The sequence below is a fragment of the Morus notabilis genome, unplaced genomic scaffold, assembly GCF_000414095.1.
Source record: "Morus notabilis unplaced genomic scaffold, ASM41409v2 Scaffold2307, whole genome shotgun sequence".
Classification (NCBI taxonomy): domain Eukaryota; kingdom Viridiplantae; phylum Streptophyta; class Magnoliopsida; order Rosales; family Moraceae; genus Morus; species Morus notabilis.
In genome coordinates this window covers 112,443-128,338 of record NW_010359459.1, presented here as the reverse complement: position 1 = coordinate 128,338, position 15,896 = coordinate 112,443, and the positions used below count along the sequence as shown (strand labels likewise).

Here is a 15,896-nt window from a genome sequence, read left to right as displayed (position 1 = left end):
CTTTCTCTCACTAGAACAACAAACTCTCCTCTGTCTCTCTCTCTAAAACCCTCTCTCTTTCTCTGTCTCTCTCGTTCTCGCAACCACAGATCAGGCAGTTGAGCGACTCGATTTTGTTTCTCCGGCTTCTCGCTCTCAGTTTCTCTGTGTTCGGAGCTGGATTTCTAGGGTTTTATGTGGAGGTTTTCTGTTTTGTTTTGGAGTTCGTGAGTTGTGTTTTGAGCTGCTTCGATGGCGACTAGTGCCTCCTCGTCGTCGCCGGCGGCGTCGATGGTCTGCTACAATCCGGAGTGTAAGGAATTGAAGCCGGAGAGGCCGAGGAAGGGGTGGCGCCTCCGCACCGGCGAGTTGGCTGAGCTCTGTGATCGATGCGCGTAAGTTCAGCTTTCTTTTTAGTTATTATTATTTTTTATTTGGCTTTGTTGAATGTTCCTGTGGTTTGTTCTTTGCTTGGGAGTTTTGGATGCGATTTTGAGTTTGATGATGCTCTGTTGGAGTTTGATTAGGCGTTAGGGTTTTAGTGGTGGGTTTTGGGGGTGTTTTTGAATTTGGAGTTCGTTAATGTTGTTATGTGCTTGTTTTGGAAACGGAGATATGGTTTGTTTAAGTGGGTAATTTGGGGAATTTGGTTTTAACTACATGTTTTCCTTTTCCTCCTGGGTTTTGCATTAGGGGGCGGGGATTTGAAGTATGATCACCTGAACTGAAGAATTTAACTCTTTTTTTTTTGGCTTTTATTTAATTTGTTTAGTGTTGAATTGCTTTCCGAAATTGGAGAAGATGGATTATTATTATTTTTTTTTGTGCTCCATGTAATTGGAGAAGATGTTTTGATGTGACATTTGGATTGTAATCACCATTTTGGTCACTTAGTTTTTCGTTTATAATTAGTTTTATCACTAAATAAGCGTCTTATAGTTCTGTCAATTCCATTATAAGCTGTTTCCCTACATAAATAATTGGAAACAGTTGCTATGTCCTTTTTTGGGTAAATTTATCTTGTGATTTATTTGCTTTGATAATAATCCATGCACAGTTTTGAGAGAGTTGTAGTAATGAACAAATATAAGTGCACCTTTATTATCCTCGTAGCTGTTCACGTGTGTTAGATTATTGAGGTTATTAGAAACGCTTGAAACTTACTCAAGTATCCTTTGAAGATCTAGTAATGAAGAGGTTCTCTTACAACGGGATAATCTTTTAATTTGAATGTCTACAGTAGTATGTGCCATTTGGGCTATTGTCTTGGGCCTCGTGGAAGGGGTCTCTAGGCAATGCTAATATAAAAACCAGTCTGTACTTGTTGATCAGAAATTCCTTTTATCTTTCAAGTTAATTTAGTTTACGTAGTTATTGTCCTACAAAATCTGCTTTCTGAACCTTGTCAGCTCAAACCGTCTTGTGGTTCTAGAGGACCCTGACAAGAGGATGCAAAGATACCAGATCTGAACACTTCTGAACCAGAAGATATTACTCAGGATGTGTGTCTGGGTAACAAAGTTGAGAAGCTGCTCACGATTATCACCTAACTTGGATTGTGTTCCACTCTTTAAAAGTGTTTCTTGGCAAACTTTTTTAGCTAATTTTTGCTTAAGAGACACTTGTGTCACTGGGATTTTTTCAATCTTGACTATGACAAGACGAACTAGTGAACTACTAACTATTCATCAATGATTGGCCTTCAAGCTAACTTCTTATTTTTCTAGCTTTTTGATGCTGATAGTCTTGATTTCTTTCATTTTTTTTTTAAAAAACATTTTCTAAGCTATCTTATGATGAAATTTCTGCTGTCCATTTTTTCCCTTTGATATTTAAGGGTAATGGCAATCTGCATATATTTTTTTTTTCTGTCCTTATAATCATCTACAGGTTGTTTATTTTTAATTTCTTTTTTCTTTTTGGGTTTAAAACCTTATGTTTTTTTCTTTTCTATTATGTTGCATGGTCAATATTACCATTTCTCACTCTTGCGTAACAATATTCTTTATTCGTTATTTTTGTCCTAAAGTTTAATGTACTTCTATGTTACTCAAGTTCTGCTTTCGAGGAAGGAAGGTTTTGTGAGACTTTCCATGGAAATGCTTCTGGCTGGAGGTGTTGTGAATCTTGTGGAAAGGTAAGTAGGAAAATTTTCTTATTTCCATTATGAATGTATAATCCTTGCACTGTTAATGTTTATTCAAGGAGTTTAATTCATTTGCATCATATCTGGAGTTTAATTCTTTGCAGCGGGTTCATTGTGGATGTATTGTTTCTAGTCACCTCTTCACATTATTGGACCCTGGAGGAATTGAATGCATTGCATGTGCAAGGAAAAATGTCTTTTTGGTAGGAGAAATTTATATCAACTTTCTTATATTGCAACTAAATGATAAAGTTTATCTTATGCTATGTTTAAACAAGTTGAATGCCTTTTGTTTTAATTATAGGGCTCAAAATAAAGCTCTGAATGCTAATTTAATGTTTGCTTGAACCAATACCGATTTGTCATTTGGACTATAAAATATTATCTTGCAACTGAATATCCTGAATTCTGTATCCTAGACATCAAATCCGGCATGGCATCCATCTTTGTTTTTCCACTCACCTGTACCCGAGAGGCTTAAGGACTTGTCTGTTAAAAATTGGAGTCAGTTAGCTGGATCAGGTCCTGTACCATGGCGACAAGCCCCTAGCTTATTCAGTTCATCGATTCCGTCATCTGAAATGAATTCAAGGAGTCCATATGAAGTTGACATTTCAAGTGCACTTAACAAGCTGAGTACCACTGAAAGGATAACTGTCTCATCCACGGAAAAGAAAAAAATTGAGGATTTATCTGAAAGATTACAAAATGGTTGCCTGAAGCTTGGTTCGCGGGAAATTCTTGAAAATGGGACTGCAGGTACGGGTTCTTTCATACTATTCAATATGTAGTAAAAAACAAAAGGGAAGAGTGGATTTGTTCTCCTATATTTTGCTTCCAAGCTGCAGAAATTGTTCCGAGTGATAGTCACATTGGGTGCTGAGACTTTATTTGAATCTGTTACAGGAAAGAACTGCGAGGAACAAATTAGTTCATGTTTAAGTATGTCCTCCTCTCTAAAGGAGGATCAATCTACTCAACAATTTGGTTTGACTGTACCTTATTCATCTACCAATGATACAAATGAACAAGTTGGGGTTTCTGGAACAACTTTGCGACCAAGCCCTCCATCCTTGTCAAAACAATTTATTGGTAATTTACATAACGGAATTGACTCATCTGGTGACACTCATATTCGCAATGCAAGGCCCCGTGCAGATGCCCGAGGAAAAAATCAATTACTTCCTCGATATTGGCCTAGATTTACTGATCAAGAGCTACAACAGATATCTGGAGAGTATCCTTTTCTTTTTTCTTGTTCTAAAAAATTTGATATAAAATACAAACTTGAATTTCATATGTTTGAGTTGATTATATTTCTAAGAATTTATACTTGTTCATGTTGATACCTTTTGATGTTTTGGCCTTGGTTCTTTTCACAACTCAATTTCTATTGCTACAGTATTTTCTCACACAAAAATTCAAATTCAACTTTTTTGCTACAATGTTTTTCTCTCACATACACAACTCAAGTTCTTAATTTGAGTTGTGAAACAAACATACCCTTTTTTGCATCTGTCTTATTTATTTAACGTATTATGATATCCAAGGGAACTTCCCATAACACACACACACACACACACACGCACACACTCACACACACACACATATATATATTCGGAACTTGCTTTCCTTTAAATCATCATACAATACTTTCTCATTCTATTCTGAATTTAGCGTCCCACAAGCCTTAACGAAATTTAAGTTCAAATTCTGTGATCACTCCATTGTTTGAGAAAATGTTAAGTGCAAGCGATGCCGGGCGGATTGGGCGTCTGGTACTTCCAAAAAAATGTGCAGAGGTGAGTTTTTACCTTATTGAAACTGAAGTGAAACTTTGGTTTTTTAGAGGCATAAGAAATATTGGCCGTGCATGTGACTTTTACTTATAATATCCACCTGGAAACTTTCAATTTATGAATATTTTAATTTAAGTGATGGGTAGATTGGTTAAGCTTGTATTCTGGTGAATTTTAATATGTTTAATTCAACATGGGCATTTCACCTCACCTTTCACACTAATGGTGAGAACTGATGGCTCCCATTTTTGAGGAACTTGTTGTGCGTCGTAGCATCTCTGTTTTAAATACATCATTTTCTCACTTTCCCTGATGGGAAGGTAGTTCCGTACTAAAAGAAAAAAAAAAAAAAAAACTCCTCTTTTTCTCCAAAGAGGTGTTCAAAATTTTAGTATCAGGTCAACTTTTAGAATGCTACGTTCATCTTTGTATTTTGCTTGAGAACTGAATTGACACGAGGTATGTGCTACCATTTGCTACAACAAAAATGCCTGCTAGCTCATCACGGTAATATGCCTTTTTTTTTTTCTTTCACGAGACAGGCCTACTTTCCTCCAATTTCTCAACCTGAAGGGTTACCTCTTAAGGTCCAGGATGCAAAAGGAAAGGGATGGATATTTCAGTTTCGTTTTTGGCCTAACAATAATAGCAGAATGTATGTTCTGGAGGGTGTTACTCCTTGCATACAGTCCATGCAATTGCAAGCAGGTGACATAGGTAATTAACTGCTATCACTGAGGAAGTTTCTAAATTTTAAAGTGTAAAGTTGATTCTTACTTCATTATGGTTTGAATGGAACCTTGGCCATCATACTCATGCTCTCTTGGATTTACTATGCTGTGGTGCATTTTGTGACATTCTTTGGGAATCTGGTCAAAAATTCATATGCTAACCGTTGTCTTTTAACGTTATGTTGTCTTCATTATTCTTCTTTTATGCCCTATGTACGTATTTCATTTGTTTCTGTCTGCTTATTATGTTTATACCCACTTAATTTTATAATTCGTTCAATTTGGCTCTGAAGAGTTAATCTTTTTCCTCAGTCACATTTAGTCGTTTAGAGCCAGAAGGAAAATTAGTCATGGGGTTCAGAAAGGCCTCAGCAGCCCCACCATCAGATCAGGTTTGGCATTTTCCAATTCAAGCTCCACTTATGTACATCTCTTTGTGCAATTGTATAAGGGAATGCTTCTGCAATATCTCTTATATGGATATATCTCAGTACAAGTAAATTTCCTAATTTCATTGCAAGACAGAGAAACTTTAGTTGGCATGTTTAGTTGGGAGATCACGCAGTTGCAACCATGTTTTTCGGTGTTTTGAAATTTTGTATAACAATCTTAAGATTTGTTTTAGAATAAGAAAAGACAAGGCAACAGTGGGCATTCTTAAGCCATGGTGTTTTGGACGAGAAGGAACAATTTAAGGAGATTGTAGGGGTATATGAACCGGGATTTCAGAGAACTAGCTGGAATTAGTTTTTGTTCCTTGGTGGTGGTTCTGTTCAGTGTGTAAGGGAGTTAACCACTAAGTGGTGGTTCTATTCAGTGTGTAGGGAGTTAACCACTAAGCAAGTGTTTGATGCAGTCAAATTCATTATTTTTTGCTGTGAAATTTTGAGGTTTACCAACTTTGAATAGCTTTGTATGGGCTAATATCAATAATTTCAGCATACAATTAACTTCATCGGATTGTTACATTTGGCAGGAAAACGAAACAAACAAGAATGGAAATGGAGTTTCTGCACGTGGAGATGTTAGTATTACAAATCTAAATCTGGTGAAGTTTCTTTTTGTTTATTATATATCATTCATCATTTAGACGGTAGCTAAGGATCACCTAGCTTTTCATCAATCAACCAGGCTGAATTGGCAGATCCTAGTTCTTGGTCAAAAGTTGACAAGTCCGGATACATAGCTAAAGAAGTTCTGGGAGCAAAAGCGTTGATCCCTAGAAAGAGGAAGAGTAGTACCTTAGTCTCTAAAAGCAAGCGAATAAGAAATGAAAATGAGGATGTGATGGAGCTGAAGCTAACATGGGAAGAAGCTCAAGGACTGCTGCGTCCTCCAAACAATCATGTTCCGAGCATTGTGGTGATTGAAGGCATTGAGTTTGAGGAATACGAGGTACTATGTATTGTTGTTTTGCTTTTGAAGGATATTGGATTTCCAAGCACTTTGTCGTTGTAGCATTTGATTGCATTTTGATTCTAGCAAGAAAGATGGAGGTTTCTTCGTTCTTGTACTCAAAGTTCTGCTGTCCATGACTGCACTTTCATTTCTAGATGGCTGCGGCGTGGCTTGATACTGTAGTGAGCACGATAACTGGTGCAAAGAAAAGCTGTCGTGACAGAAATATAATATATATACACACATACACACACATATATATTCTCCAGGGAGACAAAAAAAATGTCAATTACAATTTCGTTGTACACAAAAATCTCGGCTTGGGCCTTAACTACTTTTATTTTAAAATGTGGTTAATATTTATTAACTACAGTACCTTAGTACCACTTTTCATAATTCATTTTCTGGCTGAGTAGCCAAAACGTGGAAGGATTAGCTTCTTCAGAACCCCAGCCGCCCTACCCTCAAAACCTATTTAACACCGTGGAACTCCAAACTTATCTTTTATACAAAAGATACTACATTTGATGACAGATTATGATTTTTTTAAAGTTGATTCTTCTACATTCTTCTTTTGCTCGAATGACTGAACTCATGGATTGGCACGTAGAGCCTATGTACTTAAATTCTTCTAATTATCATTTCAGGATGCACCAGTACTTGGGAAACCAACAATTTTTGCGACCACTAATGTCGGGTAAATTACTTTACCTCTTAGTGCTGAAATTTGTATTTGGGGCTTTTTATGACTAATTATTTTTGTGTTTACTCCACTTTTTATTCTTTTATTTTTGCATATTTTCATTTGCTGATTTAAAGTCAAATAGAAATATTTTTGGGAGAGAAGGAAAAAGAGGGAAAAAGAAGGTAGGGAACTCAATATATACTTAGTAGTGGGGGTAATGCTTTAGAGTTCTTGTGTTTATGTGGGTAAGGATTAGCAGGTTCTAATGCTAGTTTTGTTTGTATCAGCGGAAAGATTCAATGGGTCCAATGTGAAGACTGCTCCAAATTCCGCAAATTGCCTGCTGATGCTCTTCTTCCCTCGAAATGGACCTGTTCTGATAACTCATGGGACCCAGAAAGGTATGACAGGCATATTAGACATATTTTGTGGCTTTGAAGTTGCATTACGGAGTGACAATCTTTTCTGCTTCTGTGCCCAAAGCCTACTTGATCTCACTTTTTTAAGTACAGTCTGGTGAAATAGTGGTGAATCTTTTCCTGGAAGCTGCAAATTAGCAGACAAGAGGCAGTGAGCTTTCTTAAAAGAACCTTCGCCTCAAACCGGGATTAAACAAAAATTTGTGTCAAAATAACAAAAAGTGGATTTCATTTGATTTGAGTACTTCATGTATTTGGACTGCTCGTCTGACTGCACTTTTTTTGAGATTTCTACTGAAATGATGTGTGATCTTCAAACTTTGTATAATGTTTGAATTACTTGAAAAATCTCTCGGCATTTTGTATTAAAAAAGGAGTTAAATTGCAGCAGAAGATTTTCTTCTTGTTGAATACAAAAAGAGCAAAATAGAGAACAAGGACCCTTGTAAAAGTACTTGATGAATATACCTGAATCATACACGACTTGTTGCCTCTCACTTGGTATTCTGTTAATATGTTAGAAAATTGCTTGCAGATCTGTCTGCTCAGCAGCTCAAGAATTAACGTCAGAAGAACTTGAAGATCTTCTACCTCAATCTGTTTCAGGTATAGGTTGCTTAATGCAAATATATGTTGTCTTTTTCTATCCATCATCTAGCCAAATATGACTCAGAGGAGTTCAACTTGGTTAGTTATGAAGCGGGTACCAGTATCATGCTAAGCATCGAAAGTTCTTCTCATACGGTAATATGCATTTAATTCGTATTTGTTAAATTCAGTCTCTTTTCTGACTGATTGAACAGTTGCTCCTAAGAAAATGAAGGCTGCTAAACAGGATGCAGAACATGTGGAAGCTCTTGAGGGTCTGGACACCCTTGCTAATCTGGCTATCTTGGGAGAGGGTGATTCGCTCCCAGCATCAGCTCAGGCCACCACGAAACACCCCCGACACAGATCGGGTTGCTCATGCATCGTGTGCATACAGCCCCCGAGTGGAAAGGGTCCAAAACATAAACAAACTTGCACGTGCAATGTCTGCTTGACTGTGAAACGCCGGTTCCGTACTTTAATGTTGCGGCGCGAGAAGAAGCAATCTGAGAAAGAAGCAGAAACCACGCGCAAAAAGCAGCATCAGCAGCAACTGCCACCCCAGAAGTTGCAGGTCGACACCTTGATAAGTAGTAATGCATCAGACATTCCAAAACAACCGAAAATAGTCTGTGAGGTTTTGGATGATGAACCTAGTAAGGTAAAAACCTCCACCTCGCCTTTTAAAGGCCAAATTGATCTTAATATCCAGCCAGAGCGGGAGGAAGAGCTGTCCCCTTGTTCAGATTCTGGCGACATGATGAAATTGCTCCAAGATGCTACTGAGAGATACCTAAGACAGCAGAAATTGTCGAGCTCTGGTGGCTGTGAAAATCCATCTGGCAACCATTCACGGCGAGATGGGGGTGATGCAGTGGGAGGGAAACCCAACAATGGCATAAACCTTGGCAGCACTCAACATGATGCCGCCGACGACGGCTGTCCTGCAACTTTGTCCGTGAAAGCATCAGTATCATCAACTGCTGCAGGATAAATATAGCATTCCGTCGGATCAACTTGGTTTGTACATTCATCCGCAAATGGTATATCACTCATTAAGGTCTGTACATAATGAAGAGGGTAGAAAGGGAGCTTTATAATGGTTGAGACACAGTTTTTAGGCGAGCTTTATAACGGTTGAGAAACAGTTTTTAGGGTATGTTATTGTTCTCTTTTACTGTAATGAAATTGTAGACCCGAGTCCTATTTAAGTAGAAAGGCGATTAGTACACGACCGAAGTGCATTGCTGGTTGAAGCTATTAGAATTATTTTAGGAAGCTCACCTTGCTGCCTTCATAGTGTAATAGAGGATGTAACAAATCTCTGTTTTCTCGGCTCAGTGAAGTAGAAAATTACATTCAGTTTCACTTGTTGTACCTGAGTTATCTTCGTACATCTATACACGTAAAATCATTCTCGTTTATTGCGAGACTAATATATTCCCTTGGAATTAGATGTGTTTAAACTGCGTTTGAAAGATTGTCTCTCTTTTCCCCTCTAGCATTTTTGGCATTTTACGTGTTCGTTTGTGTAGTAGAAAAGCATCTTTTTGCCTTGGTATTATTTTTTTCTTGGTTTTATTTATTTATTCATTCTTTCTAGTCAGGGCTGAAATTTAGAAGGAACAACTCGTTGAAAGAGGCAGGCCACTAGGGAGACGCAATTCCACCGGTCCAAGATGATGACAAAATAGGCGTCCGTACAGATATTCAGAACTATAATTAAAATGCATAAATTGTGCGCTGGGCAGTTTCTTTTTGGCTTTCCATCTTGTAAATAAATCCGCTGTAGATTATTGAATTTTAACCTCTCTATTTTGGGGAAGAAACAACAAAAGTTATGAGATATTACTCAACCACGTACTCGTACAAACTCTTGACATTAATACTGAATAATGATTAGCGAGTGCCAATACCAACTCTCACATAAAATTCATTAATTAAAGAGTAGTTGTTTTTGGATGGTCGTCCCATGTTCGGGCTGTTAATCAGCTACAAAATGATCCCCAAAGTCAAGAGTATGGTTTTATTTATATGCCAAGTAATTCTTATACCACGTGCAATCAAGAATAAAATTATATAATATATATTTTATTTTATACATATATGTATATTATTCAAAATTGTATATTGTCAAAACCAAATTAACACTTATCCCTTAAATTTTTACTTGTTACTATTGATTAATATTTTTTTTAGTCAAATAACTATATTAGTTAAAATGATATTAATCAAGACTAAGGAGTAAAAATTCAGACTTATGTGTTTTAAGAATAACTTCAGCAATTTTCTCTATTATGAAAGAATGAGGTGTTTTGAACGATTTTGTATGATTCATAAAAGAAGTGAGCGATTTTCAAAGTTTTGCGACACAAATTAAATTCGGGTAATAGTTCGTGGGACGTTCTTGAAATTCTTCCTATTTTTCATATAAAATAGAACAAAAAGACGACCAAGTCAACAAAATTAAGTTAATGACTAGCAAAAATTAGGATGCCTTTAGTTAGTTAAGGAGCAAACAAAGCCTCACCCACCTTCAAAACTGGCTTATAGGATAATTTGGCCGGTCCTAATTAATCCTAAAGTTAACCCCTTCTAATACGTCCATCTCCGCCAAAAACAAGGAAGCTTCCTTTCACGTCCATTTCTAGGTCTCTAACTGTATATGCTTTTTCGTCATCACCTTCTTTCTCATGCACACGCACTACTGATCAAAGAAAAAACACAACAAATTACAACCCAACTTATAATTCATTACAAACAATATAAGAATACATATATTCACATATATATATATATAGATTATTAGATAAATCCGTATAATCAAGAGCCTGCAAGGATGAACGATTTATTCTCGAGCTCGTTCAAAAGATACACGGATCTGAAGCAACAGTCGTACCTGGACGACATGGAAGCCGGGAAAGAGACGGCGAATCTGGACAAGTTCTTCGAGGACGTCGAGAATGTTAAGGAAGACATGAGAGTGGTGGAGAAGCTGTACAGGAAGTTGCAGGAGGCCAACGAGGAGAGCAAGATCGTCCACAACGCCAAGACCATGAAGGAGCTTCGGTCCCGAATGGACTCCGACGTCGAACAAGTCCTCAAACGTGTCAAGCTCATCAAGGCCAAGCTTGAAGCTCTTGAACGTTCTAATGCAGCACACAGGAGCCTTCCCGGCTCCGGACCCGGGTCGTCGGCCGACCGGACCCGGACATCGGTGGTTAGCGGCTTGGGGAAGAAGCTCAAGAACTTGATGGATGACTTCCAAGGCTTGCGAGGGAGGATGCAGTTTGAGTACAAGGAAACTGTGGAGAGAAGGTATTTGCATATTGTTGGTTATTATTCATGCATTACAAGATATAATGATGTCTAATATGTTCCCTCTTAATTAAAGATCAACATGCTTAATCAATATGATTAATATGAGTGGTTCAATAACAATCTCACTTTATACATGGAATAGTAATAATATATTTTTTTTTTCAAAAAAAAGTTGTTGGTAAGACAACCGTTAGATTTTCGTCAGATTCTGTTAAATTATAATTTTTTTTAATCTTATATATATATATATATATTATTTTATTTTGACAATTTAAAATTATGTCATGTTTTCAATCCCTGCCACGTAATTCCCTTAAAAAAAGGAACATTATCCAGTGTATGATAAGTAGATACACCCCACTATGGATTGCTAACAATAAAATGTAGATGATTTGTCCATAGCTATAAAGATGCATTGAGAGAATTTAGCATAGTCCAAACTAATATAGTTTTAATCTTATATGATTTTAATTTAATTTGACAATTTAAAATAATGGCATGTCGTCATACCTGATTACAGAATTCTTCTTTAAAAAAAAAAAAAAAAAAGGAACATTATCAACTGTATGATAAGTAGATACACCCCACTATGGATCGCTAACAAAAAAATGTACAAGATTTGTCTGTCCTTTTAATAAAAATTATGCAAAAGAGACGCATTAAGAGAATTTAACATAGTCCAAACTAGTCTAGTTTTATTTAGATGATGGTGTTACAACATGAAAACTTAATGTTAAAAACTGAACAGGTATTTCACCATAACCGGTGAGAGAGCGAGCGAGGAGACAATAGAGAATTTAATATCAAGCGGCGAAAGCGAGAGTTTTCTTCAGAAGGCAATTCAGGAACAAGGGAGAGGACAGATAATGGACACCATATCTGAGATTCAAGAGAGACATGACGCTGTGAAGGAGATAGAGAAGAATTTGATTGAGTTGCATCAAATATTCTTGGACATGGCGGCTTTGGTGGAAGCGCAGGGTCACCAGCTGAATGACATCGAGAGCCACGTGGCGCACGCTAGTTCGTTTGTCAGGCGCGGGACTGACAACCTCCAGGAGGCCAGGGAGCACCAGAAGAGCTCCAGGAAGTGGACGTGCATAGCTATAGCTCTTGGTGCGGTTCTTATATTTCTCTTGTTGTTTCCGCTCTTGACAACAGTTTTGCCCCATTTGCTTAAAACGTGACGGTTCAGAAACGTTCACTGTGCTGCTGTATGGCTAAATTCCATACCATTATACAAAATTTACCAAATTTAAGAAACTGAGTTGTGACAAAGAAGAGGATACTTCAGAGGAGGTTTAGTGCTTGATTTTAGTTAAAAATGAGATAACCCTATTAGTATTCTTGTTTTCTTTTGTTAGGAATTAGGAAATCCCAATTGTGTTCTGCTGTGGATTACAGGGGGAAAAAAAAAAAAAAGGTGACAACATTGGTATAATATATCTACCCTCTAATGTAATTTCCTTGACCACTAATTTATATTAATATATCAAGTATAGATAACGTCATAACGGCCTTCGAAGTCGGGATTCGTTTCTGTTTGATTCCTCTGTCTTTTCTTAACTTGGGTTGCTCTGTCGGATGCTTTTCTACCCCAGACACAAAAACAAAAATAAAAATAAAAAATGAAATAAAAACAGAATAATGATGGGGTGGCCGTTTAATCGCACTCGACATTAATTTTGCATAAGAACTGGCTTCAGAGGTTCCTCAGACATGGTCTTACCATTGAATCATGAATGCTTCCTCATTTTGAATTCCTACCTTTTCAATTTGTCCTATACCGTTCTGCACCACGCTAGTACAATAATGAGCTATATGTATATATGATATATATATATATATATATATGTGTGTGTGTGTGTGTGTTTACATATATATACATGTGCTAGACTTCGTGGAAAAAGCACGCCACGCCAGTCACAAAGAGATACGGAAATTTCTTACAGACTACTGTTTGGTTAGGCGATTAATGGTTCTTTGGCCAACTCACCAAACCCACATTTTGCTAGTCATATGCCAGTACCAAAATATAAAGTCCTTACCTGCCTTAAAACTTCACGCGAAAGGCATGAAACAACATTATGACTCTTGAGTGCCTTTGTAGCTATAGACGAAATTTAGGTCCATAAGAACAATAAAGTTTCGGTACTTGGCCAAGGAAAACTATGGAGCAGAAAACACCGCCTCATATCTCACAAAAACAATTGCTCGTCTTAAGAATTTGTTCTGTTCATGAGCGGAGAGTTTCTCTGGCAGGTCCTCCGTATCGGTAAGACTAGTTTCTGACTATTAAATCTAATTAAAATCACATCAAATTAAAAAAATACACAAAAATAAACAGATTCTAAACAGATCCTGACAGTCGAAACTAGAGAACTACCGGTAGTTCCTCTTTTTTTTTTTTTTTAGTCCAACCAGAGAAGCTCGTAAACCAAAAAACTGATCCCCATTGGTGGAAAATGCATTTGAATGCAAATAATTGCTACAACAAGCATAAAGTTGTGAATAGAAGTTGCTAACTTCCTATCTCAAGCAGCTATTTTCTTATATGCAAAAAGATTTCAAATATCGTTCACCCGTATAGATTATAGATGATCACTATGATGTAAAAAGAAGCCTATAATGTGCACAATGTTTCACTCCCTGGCCGCAACAGGTCAATTTTGTTCAGGGCAAAAGCTATTTCCCAAAACGAGAGTACCAAAGTTCAGCTTTTGAGAATTAAATCAAGATTAGCATGCTATAATAAATGGCACGCAAGAATCCACTAACCAGTACTGCATACCCAGAGAAGAAATTCAAAGGACCAACTTTTTGATACGAGAAAGAAAACTGAAAAAGAACATATATCCATTAAGAATCAAGAAAGAACTTCCATATTATAACATGAAAATCATATCTTCCATGACTCCATAAAGCATCAATACTACGATCATACATCCTTAAAAGTGTACAGGGATCACAAAATTAGTAAACGCATCCCAAGTAATCACCGAGTTCCAACCAAGTACCTACAACTAACAAAGACACTATATGTCGAATCCCCCAAAAGCAAAACATCATGTCGATGTCCACTTATTTACACTTGAACAAATCAATCAAGTGCCAGCATTAGGCAAAGCTGCCATAAACGAATTGTAAGATGACTCGAGATCAAATTGAAGCTGCCGAGACTGCTGCTCCGTCAACTCATCCGCCGCCCCCATCTTTGACAGCCTTCCCATCCACTCCTTCAGTTTCACCTTCCCCGTGAAATCAGGAGGCAAAAAGCTCAGCTTGTTGAGCGAATTCAAGATGTCGGACAGCACGGGGTGAACCTGATCTGTTGCAACCATGTTGAGCTTCAAAGTGTCCATGGCCGTGATGAAATTCTGCGTGCACTCTGCCACTGTGGCGGCTGAGGTTGTTGCCGCAGCCGCCACAGAAGCCCTGTGCTCCACCGTGGCAGGCACCCCGGAAGTCACCAGGCGGTTTATCGCAGCCGGGCAGTCCATTTTATAAGTGTCTGCAAAGCGCTCTATGCTTGGGATGGTGTCTTTGAGTGTGGAAGCTAAGGTCTTGAAGTGGGCAATGTGTTTTATGCACTCGGTTTCGTACTCGGCCGAGGAGATTATGTCTCGAACATAGGCCTTCTCAAGCTTCTCAGTGGCCTTAATAATGGCATATAGCTCGGCAAAGTTCTCGTACATTTCTCTCTCGCGCTTGTCGTTCCATAGCTTAACCTCCATTTGGGTGGTTTTGTATTTGTTTGATGCGTAGATAGTAATAGGTAAATTTGGAGGTTTAGGTAGACAAGTGGGTTTTAGGCTTTTGCCAATGTGTGTGTGGAGGATTGGAGAAGAGAACGGGACACGCGCAAAGAGAAAGAACCTTCTTCACTGAAGACAAATCACATGTAGAAAAATAAAAAAGAAAGTGAGAACCATCTCAAATTCCTTACTCATAAGCCAGAGATTCAAAACAACAATAAAAAAAAGGGACAAAAAAGATAAAAACTTGTGGGATTGTAACAAAATTGGTCGCTTCAAGAATAACCTTGAAGCCCAAGGTGGGTCAGAATAACTGATTTTGGGAACAAGAAAATTCACCAACATAAGAATAAACTAGTTACCAAAAAGAAAGAGAGGGAAAAAAAAAAGAAAAAAAAAACACGTTAAATTGACTGTTCGGTAGATGGGCAAAAAACACAAGGGGGAAAATGATACTTTTGATTCAAAGATTCATACTTTGACCTAAAGGAACAGTATTCATCCCTCATTCTATTCATTTCCTTCCGTTTTCCCAGCAACCAAGCAAACAAAAGAGAAATCGAATGAAGCTTTTTTCAGGGCATAATCAGATCACAGCAATGTAAATCGGAAATCCAAATCCAAATCCCATTTCAAAACTCAAAACTCTTAACGTTCTAATCTAAAACAAAAAAAAAAGCGAGAAAAAATTAAAAAAACTGGAACAGAAATCAAATAAATTTGATAAATCCGTAACCTAAACTTATACATTCAGCATCAGAAAGCAAAACAGGGAGCTAAAGACAACAATTTCATGAAAAATGAGAGAAGAAAGTGAAAAAAGGAAACTATGAGAGGAAGAAAACTCACGGAAAGGGAAAACGCGGAGAGAGAGAAGTTGAGGAGCTCTGATTGTGTCGGAGAAGAAGAGAGGGAGAAGAAGATGATCAGAGAGAGGAGAGAGAGAGAGAGAGAGAGAATGGGGGGGTTGCGTGTGGGTTGGCGTGTAAATGTTATTGCTGCTTACGGCATCTACGTGTGGCAGTTGCAAAACTAACCAAAAATTTAACACGCCGTTTCGGCTCTGCTATGCTGC

At 37.6% G+C, this 15,896-nt stretch overlaps 3 protein-coding genes across 5 annotated transcripts; 2 read left to right on the top strand and 1 right to left on the bottom strand.

Moving 5' to 3' along the window:
* Window positions 1-9,221, top strand: LOC21389820 (B3 domain-containing protein Os07g0563300). Of its 3 annotated transcripts, none has more exons than XM_024163129.1 (14): window positions 1-374; window positions 2,035-2,116; window positions 2,230-2,328; window positions 2,545-2,884; window positions 3,032-3,362; window positions 3,831-3,927; window positions 4,467-4,641; window positions 4,968-5,047; window positions 5,632-5,703; window positions 5,787-6,050; window positions 6,701-6,750; window positions 7,026-7,139; window positions 7,693-7,763; window positions 7,850-7,906. In XM_024163129.1, exons 1-14 carry the CDS (start codon window positions 232-234, stop codon window positions 7,876-7,878), a joined length of 1,947 nt encoding a protein of 648 aa, XP_024018897.1. In that variant the 5' UTR covers window positions 1-231; the 3' UTR covers window positions 7,879-7,906. The 3 variants fall into 3 exon arrangements, with proteins under 3 accessions (XP_024018897.1, XP_024018895.1, XP_024018896.1); XM_024163127.1 differs by lacking the exon at window positions 7,850-7,906 and adding an exon at window positions 7,961-9,221 and having other exon boundaries at window positions 9-374; XM_024163128.1 differs by lacking the exon at window positions 7,850-7,906 and adding an exon at window positions 7,961-9,220 and having other exon boundaries at window positions 10-374; window positions 5,632-5,679.
* A 1,359-nt stretch (window positions 9,222-10,580) lies between these two features.
* On the top strand, window positions 10,581-12,253 carry LOC21389819 (syntaxin-124). Its single transcript, XM_010094324.2, has 2 exons — window positions 10,581-11,063; window positions 11,815-12,253. Exons 1-2 carry the CDS (start codon window positions 10,585-10,587, stop codon window positions 12,251-12,253), a joined length of 918 nt encoding a protein of 305 aa, XP_010092626.1. The 5' UTR covers window positions 10,581-10,584.
* A 1,647-nt stretch (window positions 12,254-13,900) lies between these two features.
* On the bottom strand, window positions 13,901-15,822 carry LOC21389818 (vacuolar protein sorting-associated protein 28 homolog 2). The gene is made up of 2 exons (XM_010094323.2): window positions 15,671-15,822; window positions 13,901-14,950 (listed from the first exon to the last, which is right to left on the bottom strand). Exon 2 carries the CDS (start codon window positions 14,798-14,800, stop codon window positions 14,171-14,173), a length of 630 nt encoding a protein of 209 aa, XP_010092625.1. The 5' UTR covers window positions 14,801-14,950; window positions 15,671-15,822; the 3' UTR covers window positions 13,901-14,170.
* Between the last annotated feature and the right edge of the window lie 74 nt (window positions 15,823-15,896).